General features: G+C 39.2%; 1 protein-coding gene across 2 annotated transcripts in view; it reads left to right on the top strand.

Moving 5' to 3' along the window:
• The window catches only part of stx3a (syntaxin 3A), a 25,559-nt gene extending 6,309 nt beyond the window's left edge, over positions 1-19,250 (top strand). Inside the window, exons 2-10 of one of the 2 annotated variants that reach the window (XM_037675828.1) lie at positions 9,247-9,321; positions 9,437-9,536; positions 10,674-10,748; positions 10,863-10,933; positions 11,171-11,279; positions 11,365-11,438; positions 13,789-13,923; positions 14,857-14,967; positions 19,173-19,250. In XM_037675828.1, the coding sequence (XP_037531756.1) occupies positions 9,247-9,321; positions 9,437-9,536; positions 10,674-10,748; positions 10,863-10,933; positions 11,171-11,279; positions 11,365-11,438; positions 13,789-13,923; positions 14,857-14,967; positions 19,173-19,250 (828 nt within the window). Of the gene's footprint in view, positions 1-9,246; positions 9,322-9,436; positions 9,537-10,673; positions 10,749-10,862; positions 10,934-11,170; positions 11,280-11,364; positions 11,439-13,788; positions 13,924-14,544; positions 14,656-14,856; positions 14,968-17,404; positions 17,820-19,172 lie in introns of those variants that run through there. The other variant, XM_037675827.1, reaches the window with a different exon arrangement.
• Positions 19,251-22,159: the final 2,909 nt, after the last annotated feature.

Below are 22,159 nucleotides of genomic sequence, written 5' to 3'. Positions count from 1 at the left end.
TATAGGGGATATGTACAGTGAAGCAGAGATGTTTATTTAAAGAAAAACAGTCAACACTCTGGTTGGGACTTATGTTGAATTAAAGTTTACTCACCACAGCTCCTCCAGCTATCCATCTATCCTTTATCTTTTATCCACTTCCTCCTCTTCGGGTCACTGGTGCCCATATCCATTTGTCACTGTGTGAGAGGTGGGGGACACCCTGGACAGGTCTCCAGTCCATCACAGGGACACATAGAGACAAACGAAACAAACAACCATTCACTCTCTCACTCAAACCTAGAGACGATTTAGCGTTACCAATCAGCCTAACATGCATGTTTTTGGTCTGTGGGAAGAATCTGGTGTACTGGGAGAAAACCCACACATGCACGGAGAGAACATGCAAACCCCACACAGAATTTCAACCCCGGCCGAGATTCGATCTGGTGACCTTCTTGCTGCTGGGTAGCAGCTCTACCAACTGTGCCACCGTTCCAAACCTTTAATAAAACAGGCTTTTGGTACAGAGACATGTGCTGCTGCTAATTGTACTTGCTGGGGATCCAATAAATCAATGTGGAGCGTGACTCTTGACAGTAAAGCTGAGCTCACACATGATCATGGTTTCTATTTTAATAAACTACACAAGTTGAAACTGACACTGGGACTCCGTTGCTTTTTATTTATTTTTTTAATTTTGGGAGGGTAGTAGATGTGTCTAAAATATCACTACCGGGTTTCAGAACAAGACGATTGAAATGGTCACGTTAATTATTTAAATCTGCCCATTGTAACTAGACTTTGACTATTGGAAAATCACTGCCCATCCCTGCAAAAAAAACCAAAAAAAAAACCATTTAGGACGACCGTAATAGATGTGATATGTGGTCCTTTGTACGTCCTAAAATGCATTGAAGCTGATGTTCTTCAGATATTCAAATGCTCCAGAGAGGACATTCTGAAGTCTCATTATTTGTGATGAAGACGGTTGACATTAGCTAGCAACACCACCACCGGTCGATGGGTGAAGGCCCCCACCTAGTTGTTTCTCTTGTGTCTGAAGCTTTACTTTCTTTTTGCTCAGGTTCAAATAGTTCCAGCTGAGTGGGACATGTTTTGATGTCTTTCTTTCTGTCACACATAACTACAGCAGGGGCAACACAGTGGTTTGCACTGTCACCTTGCAGCAGGAAGATTGCAGGTTCACCTCCCCACCTATTTTGTGTGACATTAAAATATTTTCCCTATGCATGGGTTTTCTCCAGGCACTCTGGTTTCCTCCCACAGCCAAAAAAACATGCATGTTAGGCTAGCTGATAACTAAATTGTCCCTAGGTGAGTGAGTGTGAATGGTTGTTTGTCACTATGTGTCCCTGTGATGGACTTGTGACCTGTCCAGGGTGTACATGCCTCACAGTGACTATGGGAGTTGGCCACCAGCTCTCCTTGACCCGGAAAGGAAGACGTGGGCACATGGATGGATGGATGGCTACAGCAGCTCATGAAAATGTATTAGTAAGTGAAGTTGCATCTGAGCCAAAAAATATATATATTGTTAGTCGTGTCACTTTCCGTAAACTTTGCCTTGCTCTAGTCCAGGGATCCCGGTAGCAGTTTTAGATGAATACAAAGAGAATGGTGGATTTTTGTTTTGTTTTGTTTGATTACTGATTTGTGAACCACATGCATTATTTTAATATATGGTTTAATACATTTTTGAGTTTTGAGCACAAGAAGCCAAGTGAGATTCAGTTTGGTTGTATTTGAGAGAGCATGTTGATTCTAAATTGCTTGTAGCAGCTCACACTAAAACAGACTAGGAACAAGCAGCAGAAGAATCCAAAGGAAGAATTCTCTTCTTTAACTTGACTGTGTACTTTTCCTTTAAGAGAGCCGGTCAGTTTATTGACCATGTAGGGGATCAGTGCGTTTGCCTAAATGTAAAACCTCATTTTAGGCTTCATCTGGTTAAAGAGAATTATGCAACGTGACATATGGTGTTTGGTTTGCAGAATAAGTCCAGTGATGTTTTGCATAAAAGGAACAAACCAGTGTTCCAGTTGACACGCACAAACTACAGAAAAAGGTGCATCATTTTTAAAATTGATCATTAAGCTATCTAGTGTTTGTAGTTATTGTGAGTATTGTTCTTTGGTTAATAGAAAATCAAATTTGTTGCAGCATGATTCACTCACTCTTGTTTTTCCATTGTATTATCTATCAATATTTAATTCCTTTTTGAAACCTGAACTTGTCATTGATAACGGTGATAAGACATTAATTGTGCACCTGAGTTTAATGAGAAATATCGTGAAAGTTCTCGTTATGACTTGAATCAGGTCACTCCCTCTTATGATCTTGTCAGTATGTTGTTTTTCTGCCTGTGTGGTCTTTGGTCATTGGGCTAGTTGCACACCAGTCTGTTTCCTCTCGAGTCAGTGGAAGGAAGTGAGATCTTGTTATCTCCCCCTGCAGAAGCACTGTGTGTGTGAGGAAGCGTAGTGTGCTAGCTCGAGTGTCACCTTTGATGAAACACCATGTGACAGATTCAGAAAACACTACCATGTCAGTGTTTGTGTCCTGGAAACATTGTTGGTGGAACAGCCTGAAGCAAATAATCTCAGGTCTACATTTGCAATTCAAATTTTAGAGAAGTATTTTAAACAGAAATAGCAACTCAAACAAAAACTGGTAAATAGTTCCCTGTAGGGCTGATGGATTTTTTTTTTTAATATGACCTCCCTTCCCTGAATATTTAGTCTGCTGTCTTGAAGGTGGGTGATCATGCTTCTGTGTATGCGTTTGTAAAAATGTAAAAGATAAAACGATACATCGTTGGTTAACTTTGTCGGTTTATTACCTGGATAACAACTGGTTAGTTTTGTTTAGAAGCGTGCCATTTGAAAAGTCTATTTTTATTGGTCTGGACTCTGGAGTGATGTCATCAGGAGTTCCAGCCTGATATTCAAAAAGGCTCCAAGCTTGACAATGTTATAGGAAGGGATTTCCTTGCACTACAACAGCTGGTAGAGAAAATTGAAAATTTTAAAGGAATTTAAAAGGTTATGAGACAAAGAATTATTTTAAGACATATCTGATAGAAAACGTAGTTTTTATTTATTTTATTTTTTTATTACACCTTTATTTAACCAGATAAAAACCCATTGAGATCAAGACCCCTTTCACAAGGGAGACCTGGCCAAGAACAGGCAGCAGCAGCACACGTCATAAAAAAACAAAACAAGTAGCAAGATTATGAAGACTTCAGAAATATATAAAAATATAAAACGCACAATATAACAGTAAATGGCAATAATTATTTAAAACAATAACAATTTAAGATCTAAAACGCAGGCACTGCTGACAAGATATCCTTTGTCGGTTTTTTAAAAGTTTGCAAAAAGCACTCAAAGTAACAAGTTCTGTCAGTTTTAATTCAGCTTGCAAGGCATTCCACGCTGAGGGGGCGGAAAAGCTAAAAGCTTTCTTGCCCTTTTCCGTTCGCACACGAGGAACATGAAGATGCAAACAGTCCTTAGAGTGCAAGGCATAACTACTGTCCATTCTTCGTATAAAAGTACATAAATAATGTGGAAGCAGGCCAATAAGAGACTTATAAACCAAAGTCATCCAATGCACACGTCGCCTGTTAAAAAAGGGAAGCCATATTTGTTTTAAGATGGAGATCACAATGATGAGTAAGGTAGCTACAACCAGTAATACATTTTACTGCACAGGGGTACTCTGGATTCAGTGACTGTAGACAACTGCTTGAAGCACACACATAAACATCACCATAGTCGAGTACTGGCAAAAAAGTAGCCGTGATCAAAAGCTTCCTTGCTCTAAGGGAGAAACATGATTTGTTTCTAAAGAAGAACCTGAGCTTCACCCTAAATTAGGAGATTAGGTGTTTCACATGAGATTTAAAGGCAGATTAAGAAGGTTATATGATATTTTACTACCTAGGTTCACTGTCGTGTCTTAAATATTTTTTTGCAAGTCTCCAAACAGCAAATGTTAACTTTCACTTATGTTTACAGCAGCCTGTGCTCATTCTGATTCATTTAGTCATCACCAGTCTCATACATGAACCAGAAAGCATATATCCAAAAAAGTTCAATCTGGTCCTCTGGACATTCAAAAAACAAGAAAACAAAAAAGACAAAAAACAAAACAAAGCAAAAAAAAAAGTAGAAACGTTTCGTCTCTCATCCGAGAGACTTCCTCAGTCTGAGGTGCTGTATTCAGCTCAGTCTCTTAAATAGCACCTTCTCAGAGTGGATCAACCAGTTTGCTGCTGACAACCAAAACCAGCTGATCACATGCTCAAGAAGGACCATCAGCCTAACAATGGATCATTAGCACACTGATGGCTGTTTACTATTCACAGGGGGTTGAGTGATTCTACCTGGATTATTGAGCATGTATCAGAAAGCATATAATTAAACTTTCAGAAATCATTTTTTGTTAATCTACAACTGAATAACTTTTGCTGTTTACCTTTTTTATGATTGTTGCCTATAGCTATTTGTAATTAGCAAACAAAGAAATTATTATAACTCGGCCAGTTTACTTTTTTTTTTTTTTTAAGTTGGGATCTGGTCTGGTGGAAGCTAACACATCTTACAATATCTCATTTTATTGTCATTCAAACCATTATCTGTTAAGAATGAAAGAGCTGTGTGTACTATGATAAAAATACTATAAAACATACAATTAAACTAGTGACATAGCCTGAAATAGGCATTGTATAAACAGAAAAGTTAATAAATGCTGAATGCATAGATGCTGTTTTACAGTCTGGGGGATTTTTGCTTGGATGCATTGCAGCTTTCTCTCTGGTGAGATATGTTCAGGATGGGTGGGGTCACTGAAGATGCAGGTGGTCCTGGTCTTGCTCCTGATGGTGTAAATGTCCCTAATGAGTGGTGAAGTTTGCAGATGACGGCAGTGATTGGCCTCATCATACTGGTGGGAGGTGGAAGATCTGCCACACTAGTGCAAGGACAACAACCTCATCCTCAACATCCAGAAGACCAAGAAGGTTGTTGTGGATTTCTGCAGGACTGGCACTGCCCTCCTTTCACTCTACATCACATGCGTCAAAGTCAAGGCCCGGGGGCCAAATGTGGCTCTTGTTGACATCTTATTTGGCCCCTAAGATGATATTTTTAAAGTAAAATGCTTTTTTTCCCCCACTTGTATTTTTTCAGTAATCTTTGATTATGATGTCAAAAGTGCAACAGAAAATGTCAAATGAGACCAATCAAAACTCTTGCTGAGGAACCTGCAACCAAGAGAAGATGTTGGGTATCTAACTTGAGTTAATGTAGATTCTGAAACTGGCCCTTAAGTTTGAAAAATGTTTCAATTTTGGCCCCCTTTTTGTAAGTGGGTTTGACACCTCTGTCTACATTGACAGAGCAAAAGGTAGATACTTCAGGGTACATCTGACCAACACCATCACCTAACACAAGGTTCTGGTTGTGAGCCCTGCAGTCATTGGTCATAATGAACAGCAGTGGACTGAGAAGGGCTAATCATTGAGGCATGATGCTGCAGAGGTCTATGAAGCACATGAATAAATGTAGTTGTCTTCAGCATGGAATATCTTATCCATTACTTAAATTATATCCTTTAATAGTATTTATAATGTATATCTTGAAGTATTGTATGAGATTGCATATAGTCTGAGCTTCACAATGAATTAGCGGTTGGTTAGCACTGTTGCCTCACAGCTAGAAGGTCCTGGGTTCAATCCCCAGTTTGGACCTGGGGTCTTTTTGTGTGGAGTTTGCATGTTCTCCTTGTGTTTGTGTGGGTTTTCTCTGGTTTTACTCCAGTTTCCTCCTCCTGTTCAAAATCATTCATATTAGGCGGCCTTCAGGCCCAGACATCTCTTGCAAAAGAAATCTTTGATCTCATTGGGATTTGCCTGGTTAAAGGTTAATAACATTAAATAAATAATATACTCATTTATGAGGTTTGACTAAAACAGCTATGACATCATCCCGTTTTAGCATATAAAGCTTTAGCATGAAAAATGGTGGGTGACATGCATTTCTTAAAGGTATTGGGTGTTTAATGATTCTTTGTCAAATGTTGTCGCTCCCGCCCACAGCTCATTTTTTCAGTTGCATTACAAAACTAATCTCTGAAGGTGCATGTATTACTTAATGCCTTGCACATCAAACTTTCAAAGATCTCACTCTATCCGTTACCACTTCAAGTTGTGAACGACTCTCAGCTTCTACATCACCAGTTTTTAGCTTTATAAATGACTGAATTATAGACATTTTGTTTTGGATAACACAAATTAGCTGTGGTGGCCATCTTGATAACTCCAAATGTTAATTGTTTGTATATTCAATGAGTACTTTGGAAGAGTTGCAATAAAATCTGTCCAGTGGTTCATGAGATATTTTGCTGATAAGCACACACAGACAAACAGTCGCTGGCCTTTCGTGGCGAGTTAGAAACTGAAGCTGAATCAGTCGCTCTGAGCGCAGGGAAATCGACAGCTGTGCTGCCTGACGTTTCATTTTTTCCACCTCTTGACTTTGACCCTGGCACACACCTGACTGTCACACCTGAGGAGTTCAGACTTCACTCTGTTACACATTACAAACACAACCTGAAGCCTGTTGAGAGTTGAACCAACGAGCCAACTGGTTTACTAAAAACATAAATTGTTTAAGAGGTAAATGGTTGATTCTTTTCAGTCATCGCTCTCTTTTTCTAACAGGACATCATGAACTTGTGAGGAGTTCCTGTAGCCTGGTCGTTTCCGTGTAAACATCCCCAGCACCACTTAGTGTTTGCCGACTGTCACTAATGACATATTTAAATGCTTCAGCAGAGGGAGGCCTTCTGATAAATGTATTGGGTGCAGCCTGATTACAGTAAGACCAGTATTTCTGGGGGAGTGGTGGCGCAGAGGTTAGAGAAGGTGGGCCTGTGATTGGAAGATCGCCGGTTCAAGCCCCGGTACCGACATAAAAAAAAATAAATAAATAATGTAGGTGGGGTAGGTGAAGTACCCACACGTGCCCCCACCCTCATTCGCCCCATTCTGGGCCCATGAGCAAGGCCCTTAACCCCCATCTGCTCCCTAAACAGGTTTCTCTTGAAAATGAGTTCTCGTGGCTCAATGAGTAAATAAAGGTAAATGAAAATAAATGAAATGAAAAACATTTCTGGTTGGTGTATCAAATAAACTAATCAGGAAGTAATTTCATTACTGAAGCATCATTACTGTCAGTAAGTTTTTCAGTCACAAAAAATAGACGTCTAAGTGGCATATCCGTATAATCGAAGTATCTTATCTTCAAATGTTTACTGCTGGGTTGTAACAAATACAACTTCAGCAGTGCCAAATGGTTGGTTTTCGTCAGGTGTTCAGTATCAATCTGATGCTGAAAGTTCATTTTCATGGTGCAGTAATTACTTTCGTTTATTTTTTCCTCAACGTCTGAGCCAAATGACCTAAAAAAAAACATGTGAATAGTGTTTAAATTGTGCTAAACAGTTTTTGCTGTTTCAGTTTTTATACTGTTTTATAAGAGCTTCATTTTTTTTTAAGATGTTAAGTTTTGAGAAAAGCATATTTCTATTAGTTTGATGGTATAACTTCACATTTTACAAACAGCTGTGTTGGTATATAGTGTCCAAAGGTGTCTTTTTTTTTTTTTTTTTTTTTTTTCCATTTAAGGATAGTTTGAATCTTTTAAAGTTGGGTTTTGTGGAGGGGTTATAAACTATTAGCATCTCATCTGTTGTAGAAAGTTTTATGAGAAACCAATTTAGACAATTGGTTTAATCTTCAGCAATTTAATGTGAATTTGTTCAGTCTAAGACCAAAGTGGATTGTTGCTGTCTTAAAACACAGTCTTTAAACTTGCACAGAGGTTCATAAGAACACATTTCATAAACCTTTACACAGCTGAGAGCTTCATATTACACTTATTGTGGCAGAATCAATGTTCTAATCCTTACAGGAGTGCCCCGACCTTCACAAAAGTGTGACAGCTAGATAATAATCCAAATATTATGAGTAAATAATATATTAAAAAATATTTATAAATTTGTGTTGGCACAAACAAATATACATTTTTAAAAACTCCTTGGACTAGTCGTTAGCTCAAAAATCTGTTCAGAATCAATCTGTTTATTTAAACTAGAGAACTATCCAGAGCAGGTAAGATATTAAATATTCATACTCTTTCCACTGAACCCCACCTCAATAGATCTCAGCTGTTGCTTTGACAACAGCTACTCTCAGCCCAGCTGTGTGATCATGATTAAAACAGACGGTTTAGGAAGAAAACCTATATTCTTACCTGCTTCACGCCACATTTTTTACACTATGAAAGAGCAGAAATCAGAATGGTGACGTAACATGTTGTCAAACTGTCTAACACGACTGATTACTGTCCAATCCAAAGACTAGTAGGACATGATTTGTCTCTTTCTAACGCCTTTGTTGTTGACATGTCTTAAGTTCAGCTGTGAGGAACTTAAATTAGCATTAATTTACTGGTTAATGAAGCTATGAAAGCTACATTATATATATATTCAGTATTCTATATAAAAAAATGGTGTGCAAAATACATTATTCGTTCAAATATAAATTATCTGATGTTTTTTTTGTTTGCAGAATTTATGTACAATTATTCTGTAGCTGTTCTTTGTGTCGTATACATCAAGAATCTATTCAGTGATTTAACCAACACTAAACTAGATCAGCCGAAGCGCTGTTTCTATCATATAAAGAGTTAAAGTTGTGTCACACAAGACTTCATGTCAAACTTGAAGGGACTCGGCCTTTCTCTTCTGTAACACCGGCTACTAAAATAAAAAGGAAATAATCTTGACATTAATTGGAGATATATGAGACTGAGATTTTACTTTTCTCTTGATGACGACAGTCTACAGCTGATATTGGATTCACATGCGATATACACAACATATGGTTAGGACTTGATTTAAATAAATGGTAACATGTTTCTAAAAATAAACTAATATAAAAGCCTGCATTTTTCCTGTAACTTCATACATGTTTGGCATAATTAACTAAACAAACCAGTTGAACAATGGTTAAAAACACAGAGGTGATTAATTGTTTCTTCCAAAAAGTAAAAGAAAAACAGTTGGGACAACTTTATGATGTAGAAATGACTTGCTACACATTTATCTCCAGGTAAAAATTTGTACACTTTTATTATGCTCTAGTATTTATGTACGCCTTAAATTTCTTTTTAGACGTGTGATCAAGATGATGACGAGGTGGAGATCGCTATTGACAATGCAGCCTTCATGGACGAGTTCTTCTCTCAGGTGAGTTTATTTTGAGGCTCTTCTCTCCTTCCCTACAAAGACCAGTTTAAATAAATGGGGTTTATTCTTTTGTGTACATCTGACCCCTCTTTCTTTCTTTCTTTCTTTCTTTCAGATCGAGGACATCAGAAACAGCATTGATAAAATTGATGAGAATGTGGCTGAAGTCAAGAAGCTTTACTCCGTCATCCTGTCTGCTCCCACATCAGATCAGAGTAAGACCTCGTTCCTGGTTACCTTTGTTTACCACCTCTGCTCCTCTTTTATGGATTCTCCCTGGTTCATCCATCCATCCATCCATTATCTTTACCCGTTTATTCCATTTTGGGTCACGGGGGTCGCCGGTGCCCATGTCCAGCAATCACTGTGCGAGGGGCGGGGTACACCCTGGACGGGTCGCAAGTCCATCACAGGGCCACATAGAGACAAACGAGGCAAACAACAATTCACTTTCTCACTCACACCTAGGGACAATTTAGAGTTACCAATCAGCCTAACATGCATGTTTTTGGTCTGTGGGAGGAAACCGGAGCACCCGGAGAAAACCCACGCATGCACGGAGAGAACATGCAAACTCCACCCAGAAAGGCCCCTGGACCGAGGTTTGAACCAGGGACCTGCTCGCTGAGAGGCAGCAGCTCTACCAGTTGCGCCACCGTGCTGCCCTCTCCCTGGTTCTAGATCACAAAACAGTTTTTGTCCCAACGGCTTCATTTTTGTTTTACCTTGAACTGGATCACTTTCTGAAGACAGAAACTCATAATAACCACAGCTGGGGCTTAATAACCTTCATTAAACATATTAATATATGCATTTCTTTACACAGATTTTCTGTAAATAAGTAAATGCAGCTTGTTCTTATGAAGTAATCCTAATGCCTTCTGCCAAAAGCAAAATTTATGTTTTTGCCTATGTCTGTGCTTCATTTATCCGTTGGCAAAATATCCCATGAGCCACTAGATACATTTGAATAGAATTTAATTATTTCATATACATCCACAACTGATTAACATTTGGTGTCAACCTTATTCAAGATGGCTGCTATTCAGCCTTAGCAAATGCATCAATGACTCGGTCAATTTTAGATATTGAGCTAAAACTTGGTGTGGCAGTAGTTGACAGTCAACTTCAACACAAACTCTGGAAGAACATTTTATGAGAGCTCACACGAGATGTCAATTGTTATTTATAAGTTTTGACTACATCAGCTCTAGCTTCGTTTCTTCCCAGCATAAGATGATCTCCATTTAAAACTCTGGCATGAAATGTGGTGGGAGAAATGCATTTCTTCAAGGAATGCCAGGCCTTCAGATAATAAATGTTTTCATCTTGTGTGTGCTTTTTGTTTCCAGAAACACAGGATGACTTGGAAGCCATCACTAATGACATAAAGAAGATGGCCAACAATGCAAGGAACAAACTTAAGAGTGAGTCTTATTCCCACTACATCACACAGCTTCTCACTCAGAATAATTTATGTTGGTGCATGAGATGATGTGGAGCGTGTTAGAGCCGACTTAATAGTTCAAATTGTTTTCCAGCCATTGAGAGAAATTTGGAGTCAGAACTGCAAGAGAGGGTATCAGCTGACCTAAGGATACGGAAATCACAGGTAAATGATGTCATCACATTCAGGGGGCCTTTGGATAAAAAGTTGACAAGTTTTGAGGATGTTATTAATCTTAATCAGATTGGATTATGTACTGTCAAACATCAGAATATTGAAGTAAATTTAATTAAAACAAGATTTTTGCAGAGAAGCTTCTCTAGTTTTAAAAATTTGAACATGAAATTGCTAGTGCGTCTGTGAATACACTTCCTGCATAGTGTCTGCCATTTTGTCTCCCAGCATGCCGTGCTGTCCAGGAAGTTTGTGGAGGTGATGACGAAATATAACGAAGCTCAAGTGGACTTCAGGGAGAGGAGTAAAGGACGTATTCAGAGACAGTTGGAGATCAGTACGTTGCACTTACATTCACAAAGGCAAAGATGAACAATGGTCCCACAGTGACGTGTTGACTTTTCCAAATCTGCCTCTTCCAGCTGGAAAAGCAACAACAGACGAAGAACTGGAGGAGATGTTGGAGAGTGGGAATGCTGCTGTTTTCACTGCAGGGGTAAGTGTGTCTGCGTGCCTTTCCCCCAGTTTAACATCATCCTAATGTTAACCTGGCTGCTCATTATGTGGGTTGAACTGCAAAAGGAATTATATTGGTAGCTTAAAGCAGTTCTACCAATTATCGTAGCATTTATAAATATTTCATGGTTGGATGAAAGGTGTTGTCACTCCTTCTGTTTTTCTCAACATGCATAATAAACAGCCAGGTCGAGACTTGAGTAAAAGAGGCACAGCTTGGACGTGAGCTTTTCTGATTTAAAAAATGAAACGACACATGAATAACGACACACTGTTACCGAGAAATGTTTCATGTTTGACTGTGTGGTGCAGCTGATAAAATGAACACACACTGCACCGCAGCCTGGATTCAAGTGTATCTCTGCTCACATTGATAAAAAAGAGGTTGTTTTCAACACAAACAAGGACGCACAGTTCAACTTTGCAACTTAAGATGTGAACAAGTTGGTTCTTAACTCTTAACTGTATGTTTTATTTATATTAATGTAACATCTGTCCATGCAGGACGTGTTTGTCCTTTACAGCTGGCACTAATAAATCACATGGCTGAACAGATAAGAAGCATGATCAGACGTCACGGTCCCTCTCACAGATTTAATGTTTTCAGTCCACACTGCCGGTATGTCAAATTTGCTCAAGCCTGAAGTCCTTGAGACATTATCTGACAGTTTAAAACATTTCCAACAAATTTGAAGGTGAATTCAAGTATGGACCTTTGAACCCTGGGTCAACATTCACAGTCCTTAACATTTTTTCTAAAGTTTTTGTTGTTGTTGTTTTAAATGTATTTTTTAATTCATAGAAAAGTTTAATCATCAAGGTGGATGGAATAGTTATGGGAAGCGGATCACAAACATCCAAACATGGGAAAAAATGTTGTGTTGGACGATGATGTTGCAGAGCTGAAAGTTAGTCTGAAAATTACCTCCAACTTAGAATGAAAGGCCAAGGAATGTGTACCTGATGCTTTTCATGACAAAATTAAAATCTATGATAAATGGGGTTTACACTTTGGAGGTAAATTTTGAAACAAATGAGATTCATAATCACACTAAATATTTCAAGACCTCACATGATCTGTTGGTGCAAGCAGTAAAGACTCGGCTACTACGACACTTAATTTTAGCAAAAGATTTGATTTTAAAAATCCTGAATGTAGCCTTATGTCTTGTAAAGTCGAATGTCTATGGTTGCAGTTTTGAACTGAGCTGGATCTGAAGTAAAAGTTGTAGACAAACTTCAGACGACTGTTTCCTGAAAGTTTCATTCACATCCGTGGAGTGATTCGTGAAATATTTTGCTAACAAATGGTCTATAAGGGCAGGTATAAGAAGGAAAGCACTAAAAGACAACAGAATAAATTTTAAGCAACATATATCCTTTTTTCCAAAAAAAAAAAAAAAAAAAGTTACACAAATTGTAAAATTTGTAGTTTGCAATTTAGGAAACGAATGTTTTGTCCCAAAACATTTACGCTCCGCACGTACACTGATGGCCTTTTGGCGTCAGGCAATAACTAAACGCATTAAGAATAACGATAGTTTTGTAAATAAAAAGCCAAAACCTCTCCAAAAAGACCCAACAAAGTTAATTCAGGTCCTCTGGATGGTTTCTTTTCTTTTCTTGTTTTTTTTTTTGTCAACAAAAAAAATAAAAACATCCAGAGGACCTGACTTAACTTTGTTGGATCTTTCTACCTGGATTATTGAACATGAATCAGGATATTTTGAACCACTTTGGCCTGGACCGCCTCAAACGAATCGGGCGGACTACAGAAAACATCCGAGCACCATCAAACTGGCTGACCCACTATTTGAAGGTGCTATTTACAAGGCTGAGTTTGTTGCAGCTCCTCAGACTGATGACGTTTTTTGGATGAAAAACAAAATGTTTCAACCAAAAGAAACCATCCAGAGGACCTGACTTAACTTTGCCGGGTCTTTTTGGAGAAGTTTTGGCTTTTTATTTACAAAACCATCGTTATTCTTTTGCGTTTAGTTATTGCCCAACGCCAAAGGGCCATCAGTGTACGTGCGAAGCATTAAAGTTTTGGGACGAACATTCGTTTTGGTCTGTCTGCATATTACTAACATCAGTGTAGATCAGCCACAGATTTGTTGGACAGATGAAAATAAAAGAGCGTAAAATAAGTTGTAAATATTCACTAATGTGAAACTTGGCAGAGGTAGAACTATGGTTTGTGTGTGTACTTTTCATTTCTAAAGCGGAACAACACCTAAAAAAGACCTGCATGGGTACATGTAGTTATTTTTTGAGGGGGGTGTTGTATTTTAATCTTTGAGGTAAAATGAAACTTGTCCTTTTTGCAGATAGTTGATTCTGGCATCTCAAAGCAAGCTCTGAGTGAGATTGAATCCAGGCATAAAGACATCGTTCGTCTGGAAAGTAGCATCAAGGAGCTCCATGACATGTTTGTAGACATCGCCATGCTGGTGGAGAGCCAGGTAAAACCCTCTGCACCCGTCTGCTCATAACCTCATTCACATTCATCCATTGGTCCATTCTTTCTGTGCATCTTTTCCATGTTCTAGTGATTAATCACCACTGTATCACTCTTTCTCCTGATTGTTTTTCCTTCACATTCCTGCATTGGTTTTCTCTTCTTTTTTTTCTCCCCCAGCTCCATGCTTTTCTTCCACCTCTCTTTCGCTCCTGCCACCTTCCATCTCACTCCCCAACATTAGTGGAACATAAATCCATTTAGTAAGATTCAAACCAAGCGTCGTTTTTACACACAAATCATTACACGTACATACTTTTTGAATAGTGAGCAGCTGTGTTTAATAAACGAGGCTCTGACCGCCTGTTTTCTTGCTGCTTCATGTCATGCTTTCTGAGGGGAAGGGTTGTTTGAGGTAAGCACTTTGTCCTTCACTCTTTTTATATTTGTCGTGTGCGTGTCAGCTGTTTTTCTAAACCTAACCTTGTTTCTTCTGAGTCGTTATTGAAGCTGCGCAAAGAAGATGTGCAGATTCAAAAAAACTTAATCCTTTTGATTACTAATTCATCTTAAACTTGTTCTGTTTGCCTTTTCTTGAGTAACTGAAAGTTTTCTGTCTTTCCAGGGGGACATAGTGGACAACATAGAAAAGAATGTGTGCCAGTCAGTCGATTACATAATCGAGGCAAGGGAACAAACCAAAAAAGCTGTTAAGTTCCAGTCCAAAAGCAGAAAGGTAATGTTGTTTTGACGTCTTATTTAAATCTGTTCTTCTTTCTGTGCTCCTCCACTGAGCACCGTGTGATTCAGATGACCAGTGTTTCCTTAGATCAACCTCATCACCTCCACACCACACAGAACTGCTGCCTTTGTGTTTTTCTTTTCACTGGTTTTCCTTTCACTGCTTTTACGTTTGCACCGACGCCGTTCCTGTCAGGGTGGGATGATTGACAGGATTGAGAGCAACATGGACCAGTCGGTGGGCTTTGTGGAGCGCGCCGTCGCCGACACCAAGAAAGCTGCAAAGTTTCAGCAAGAAGCTCGGCGTGTGAGTGACTGTGGTTGAGACAAAACCACGGCTTGGTTTCCCAAAAGCAAACCAAACGTTTTGGCTTAACTAACAAGTGAAAGGAAAAAAAAACCTGTTCACAATTTTGACCAGATGAATCTGACGGCAAACTTGTCAGGAAACCCTAAATTGATGTGAACATTCCTTGAAGGAGAATGAAATTTTATTAACAATGTTTCGTGATCTGTTGGGGAGGACTCTCGTGTACTACCTCACTAAATTTTACTCCATTATGTAGGCCTGTCACGATAAACAATAAATCATTGAATCACATGATAAATGAAAATTATCTACCTCATTTTCATTTATCGGCTTGATCGTTTCTTTGTGTGTCTCTCTTTCTTCTGAAGACACTGGATGACAAAAGGCTCAACTCCGCTGCTCTTCACTGACCTTCACTTTCTCTTTAAAATCTGTTTTAATCGTCCAAAATCGCGTTTTTGGATCGTTAAAAGCAGCTAAGCTGAGAAGCTAAGCTACAAGCTAAGCTAACAGGCCAACCTCGGGGAGGGAAAAAAAACCATCATGTCAAAGCTCCAAAATTCACAGTTGAAACCCGTGCCTTCGTCTAAAAAGTTATTTTTTCTCTGCAAAAAGAAGCTGAGAACTTTACTGATTTTTTTAAATTAAAAGTTTTGTGTGACAAATGCTATGCTAAAGAGCTCAAACCACACCGAGCATCTGCCGTTTTGAGAACCAAAAAACCGAAACGAGAGACGGACCACGTCACGTCAAGGGGCCTCCCTCCCATCTTTCTTAGAGACACGCTGCTCGCTCCCTCACTATCCATCCTTCAGTTCAAACAGTCTTATGCTGCCACCCAGTGGTCAACAAAAGGTACTACACACAAAATTAACCAACATTTCTTCTTAAATTTGACAATTACTAATTATGATCAAATTTCAAACAATATTATTGTTTATTGCAATTATTTCTGAGACAATTAATCACCCAGCAAAATTTGTTATCGTGACAGGCCTTCTGTTATGTTATCTGTCAACAGCTGATGACTTGGGCTCTGTGGACAACAGTGTTTCAGGGTGCTCCTTAAATCCATAGATATCCAGAGACTCTTGTTTTTGTCTCATTTCTTTATTCTGAAGAACAGCTGAATCAAGGAGTAGCCAATGGGTTTAAAATACATTGAAGTAAATGTTTCCTGTTTATTAGCTGTTCACTCTTACTGTATCTGCAGGCTACATAAGAGCACTGGAGCTCGATTGTTCATAACTTTTCACACTAGGAATGAACATCAGAAACCTTGTGGATTGAAAAATCTTGACTCCTGAGTGCTAATAGAGATTAAGGCAGCTTTAACACAGTCCTCCTGAGTTATTACAACAAACAATTAAATGATTCCTAAAGCTTTAAGGTCCCGCAGGTCGGCTGTGTTGTGGGTTTTATGACACGTCCTCACAGCAGAGATCCCTTTTTTACACACATTAAAGTGTTAATTTCTCATAACTCGTTAAAGAATGGAGTGTCCTGAACATGTTTGTGCTTTTGGGAAACCTGCTTTATATCACAATGACCATCTCCACAATCAAGATCTGAGACCTCCCCCGACCCTCCGTCCTGCACCTGACCCAGTCTCCACCCAGTGTTTTAAACACTACTGTGACACCCCCCCCCCCCCCCCCCCCCCCCCCCCCCCCATTTTTTAAACACCCCATCCCCCCCCCCCCCCCCCCCCCACACACACACAGTCAAGAACAGAACACCCACTCCCTCCCACTGACACACACGCACACACCTTTTCTGTCTCCTCTTCGTTCTCACGCGTTCGTCTTTTCTCTGCAGCTTTTATTTGTTCGTGAGTAATCTGTATCTGTGGCGTTTGTGTGGTTGTTGTCCTGTTCTTTTATTTTTGATACAAACCTGTAAATCCTTCTAATTTTGTAACTTCCAGTCATGTCAAACAGTGACAAACACAACTGTTGCTCTACTTTTTGTTGTTTTCCCCTGAGATCTGCACCTGACCAAACTTTGTGCACTTCCCTACAGAAAATGGTGATAATTGTGGTGATTGTGATGGTCTTGCTGGCAGTAGTAGCTCTGATAGTTGGGTTGTCAGTAGGCCTTAAATAAATGAGCTGTTCGAATTTAAAGGTAAGTGAATTTATAGAAAAATGCTGTAGCTCTACGGTGGGTGTGGGTTTGAGGCCTCTTGTTGCATGCTGTCTGTCCATCCAGGGAGCTTACTTGAGGTTTGCTTGTTTTTGAAGTACTTGGGTGTGTGCGCGTTTATTTTTATCTTGTTTTTCTGCTGCTCCACGTCACTCATCTCTGGTCAAACAAAGTGGTGTTAGTGGTTTGGTTGCACGCTCTTTCAGCCGGTGTTTGCTCTGTGGGGTCATTTAAATGCTCCTGTCATTAACACAAACCTCTTGTCTCTGTATCTCCTCCCCCTCTGTAGAAGATGATCTTCATCGGTGTATGCTGTGCTGTGGTTTTAGTCATCATCATCATCATTATCCTCACCCAGACAATAAAGTAGGACTCTTGGCTGCCATCGTCATCATCATCATGTTTTCATCATCCGTTACTTCACCAAAGAAATAATCGATACGACACACAAGCCACGGATAAAAAAAAAAAATTAAAGGTGCAGCTACAGCGGTTACATCTGGTCAACTACAAAAGAGGAGACGGTGGCCTCTCCCACTCCGTTTTGGACGTTTTGCGGATGTTCTGCTGCAAATGAAGGATTAGGAGTTGACCGACTGCAGCACCTCTGTGGAGATGGAGAAAGGGGAAACAAAAGTAATGGATCATTGCGTCACTCCAGGGTCACTGAACATTTCACTGTCCAACACTTGTTGATGTTGCACCCCCCCGTGTTCTGTCATTCACTGTTTCTGACCGTAACAACCTCCCCCATCATTGTGCGTCGACTTTATGAGCCTCGACACATTTTACATGACTTTGAAGCTACTGAATGTTCGCTGCTGTGGGGTCTTGTTGGTTTTAAGCACTTTTCACTTTGATAAAGATGGAATTAGTTCAAATTTCTATATGATTATGTAAATAATAGATTTATTGTGTGTGTGTTGTAGACGTGCCGTCTTAAAAGTGCCAGAGCGGTCCATAAGAACATTTCATTAACCTGTGAAAGAAAGGACAGAAATTAAATCTTTAAATGTCTCGCGTGAGTGGAACAGCAACTCCATATGGGTTACAGAGCAGCTTAAAGTAACACTAGTGGCTCAGTTTCTTTAAGCCCCCCCCCCCCCACACACACACACACAATCTTTGTTTTTCTAAGATTTAATTACTTTTTTTTAAATCAAGTCGCAGGTAAATGAACGCCTAGGTTTACTTGAAAGCCTCACCTTAATGACTTTTTCATTGTGAAATGATTTAAGTCTAATATTTCTACTGTAAACACTCAGCTGAGTTGCATTAATATTTTTTCTGACCGTACTGGTATAAATAGCAGAATAAATGGTAGAAACACCCCTCAGTGATTTATCAGCACATAAAGATCAGTCATGTTAATATGTGAATGTTTAGAGAAGCTGTTTTAATTGGTTTGTATTTGGTTTATAAGACTGACAGCTAACTGAACCACTTTTAATCATATCTTTAAATAAAAGCAGACTGTCCAGATGTGATTTAAAGCAGAACAGCTGTTTAAATGGAGTCATCAACCAGAACCCGTTCGACTCCCCGTGAAGAACATACTTGAATTAAGAGGCCTCCTGCATGGTTTTTGTGGATCACAAAAGGAAAAGGAAGGAAATGAACTGAAACTGTTGCATGTCGTTTTATGTTGAATGTTGTTTATGTCAAATGAATTAAAGTTTATCGTTTTTAAAAGGCTGACTGTTTATTGTGACCAAAGTAAATCTGTAACTGAAATATAGCTCTTTGTGATGCAGAGAAGCTGTGAAAATGTGTTTTATGGTTTAGCTTCCGTCAGCACGTGGTTGAGTCTACATTTTTACTGCCCTGTTGCAAAGTGCAGACTTTAAAGATTGGTATTCTAGTGCTAAACAGGTAAGTTGTGCCATTTTTTTAAATTTCCTATTACACACACAGATACACACCCTGTCCTGTGATCCTCTGTTCTCCTTTGCTCAACCATTTCCTCAAACCAGTAAAAATGCATTAATCTTGTGAGTTTTTTTGTTTAAACCCAGTTTCACTTGTTGTCTGACTGATTTGTGTTTTTGAATCTCTAGAAAAAGATGATGATTACATTGTGCTGTGCCATCATTGGGATTGTTGGGTTCTCCTATCTCTACAGTTTCTTCTCATAAAACGATTTTAAACAGGTGAAACGTCAATCTGAAACTGTGCTTGTTCTTTATTTATGTACTTATAACATTTAAATGCTCACATTTTCTCTTTTTGTTCTTCCTAGATGCAGAAACATTCAAAGGAGAACATTTTCCTGTAGTGTTGCCTGGTTTTTGTCCTACCCATCATGATAATTTTATATAATAAAGTACAATTTTTACCCTGATCCTCTTCCCCATACATGCAAACTCTTTTTCCTGTACAAAGTGTTATAAATGTGGATTTTTCTCAGTCAGGCTGTTCTCAGACAGATGGCCCAACATGTGACTTTTAATCTGTGTTCAGCTGTAATCTGGCGTCCCCTAGTGGCGCTATGAGGAAAAACGTTTAGAAAATCACTGAAGGACTTAATTTTGGGGAAACCGTTTTAAAAGCTCCTAAATTGATTGGGTCAAACCTATTTAGCTATGTGTAATCTGATTGGTGTGTTATAACTTTAATAAAATGTGTGCGGTTTTGTGCATGATCTTTCTGCTCGAGTCAGTGACGCTTGTGTCAGTAAAGCCTGTTGTGTAATAAAAATAAATTGTGTAAGTCTCATGCTCCTTGTGAGAAATTTATTCCTTTTTTATGAATGAAACATCCTAATTCTGCTTTTGAAGCAGCACTTATGGGAGTCTTGGTTGCTCTGCTGCAGCTGATGAGAGCTTTCTGTACTGGGTGAGTCTCCAATCATCTTTCTGTCACCTTGCTGCTGTTTGGAAGTCCCGCCCACCGGTGTGACGTAAGACGGGGGTGAGTTCGTTTTGTTGACCAGAGTGGAGGAAAATCAGGAATTTTAAATGGAGCAGAAACATTACAGAAAGAGACATCGACCATGTTTTGTTCTGATAAAATAGCTTTTAAATTTATTTCAGTGTTACTTTTTGGGTTGGAAAATATTAGATAGAGGTTTTGTATCAATTATCATACAGTTTAATTCAGTTTATTTAACATCGATTCACAGGGCCTTATATAAAGGAGAAAAACAAATCCAAAATTAATCCATATTGAAAATCCAATTACAGTCATTTCATTACTAAAATAAAAACAACACATACATTATGAAATTCCGATTAAATAATATGAAGCATATCTATTTAAGGAAGCCAGCAGGTTATATTGTATCTTTACTTTGTTAAGATACATGGCGACAGTGGAAAGGAATGACTCCCCGTAACAGGAAAAAAAAAAAAAAACTCCCACAGAACCAGGTTGAGCTGCCATCCCTGACCGGCTGGTGTTTGAGAGGAGAGAAACACAGAAATGTTCAGGTCAGGTCCAATAATTCTCAGTAGGGTCGTCAGGACAGTTTATTTTTTTAATAGCAATGTTTCGCCCTCTGTCTGGAGGGCTTCATCAGTCAGAGGAGTTCCAGTAAACTGTTTCCCCACCAAGCAGTAAACTCCTTAAGTGGACCAACCAGTTTGCTGGAGCTAATATGGTTTCTGGGGGCCGTCCTGTCCCTTGTTAACTCCTCCCAGACAGGCAGCCACAGACAAAGTGGTTCAAGGCAACAAAGTTCATGCTCAATCATCCATGTACCAAATCCAATAATTCTCAGTCGGGTCATCTGGACAGTTTATATTTTTATAGCGATGTTTCGCCTTCTATCCGGAGGGCTTCATCAGTCAGAGGAGTTCCAGTAAACTGTTTCCCCACCAAGCAGTAGGATTAGTACCTGGATGACTGAGCAGGAACTTTGTTGTTCTGGTCAGGTACTTAGAAGAAAAACACATGTTAATGACAGAAATAATCTCTCTTGTAAATGAGTCCCCGAGGCTCAATGGGATTAACCTGTCTAAATAAAGTTTGAATAAATAATGAAAAATCAACACAAACATGGAGAGAGTGAGTAAAGACTGAGCAGAGTGAGCAGATGTTCTAATTTGTCCTCCAGCAATCAAAACCTAAATGAAGGGAGTGCACAAGAAACCCAAGCCGACCCTAACTATAGGATTTATTAAAGGAAAGTTTCAAGCCTCATCTTCAAAGTAAACAATGTGTCAGCCTCACAGACAGAAACTGGAAGTTGTTTCCCTCAAGAGAGCTGTCTGATAACTGAAAGCTCTGCCACCCATTTAGGAACCACAAGTAAACATGCAATCTCAGAGTCAAGTGCTCTGTTTGGGAGTGATGATACAATATGACATGAAGTAAATAATAATTTAAGTATTACAGTAAATTCAAATACTTCTTTTAAAAAGTCTTCAGTTATTCCAAAATGCTGCTGCCAGAGTCTTAACTGGAGTTAGTAGGAAAGATCATATCATCCAGTTTTAGCTTCTCTCCACTGGCTCCTTGTCAAGTCCAGAATTGAATTCAAAATCTTACTTCTTATCTAGAAAGCCCTCAACAGTCTAGCTCCATCTTATATTACAGATCTTATTGTTCCATATTTTCCTAACAAAGCACTTCGCTCTCAGACTGCAGGTTTACTTGTGGTTCCAGAGTTTCCAAAAGCAGAATGGGAGGAAGATCTTTCAGTTATCAGGCTCCTCTCTTGTGGAACCAACGTCCAGTTTCTCTCTGTGAGGCTGACACATTGTCCAGTTTTAAGGCTGGGCTTAAGACTTCCCTTTTTGATAAATCCTATAGTTAGAGTTGGTTTGTTATGCAGCCATAGGTTTGGACTACTAGAGGACAAACTAACCTCATTTCCTCAAATGAATTGTTACAATCGAATAGGTTTCATTTGATACTGTTTCTATCTTAACGTGTGATTCTTGACCTGCCTTTGTATCTGTTCCTCCTTCCTGTTCCTTTCAAACCCAGCCGGTCGAAGCCGATGGCCTCTTGTTCTGAGCCTGGTTCTGCTAAAGGTTTCTTCCTCATGAGGGAGTTTTTTCTTTCCACTGTCGCCTTCATGCTTGCTCAAGAAGAGAGTTCT

This window comes from Nematolebias whitei, chromosome 4, assembly GCF_014905685.2.
Source record: "Nematolebias whitei isolate Nwh7 chromosome 4, NemWhi1, whole genome shotgun sequence".
NCBI classification, from domain to species: domain Eukaryota; kingdom Metazoa; phylum Chordata; class Actinopteri; order Cyprinodontiformes; family Rivulidae; genus Nematolebias; species Nematolebias whitei.
The sequence above is the reverse complement of the archived record's forward strand: the minus strand, read 5'-3'. Positions and strand labels throughout refer to the sequence as shown.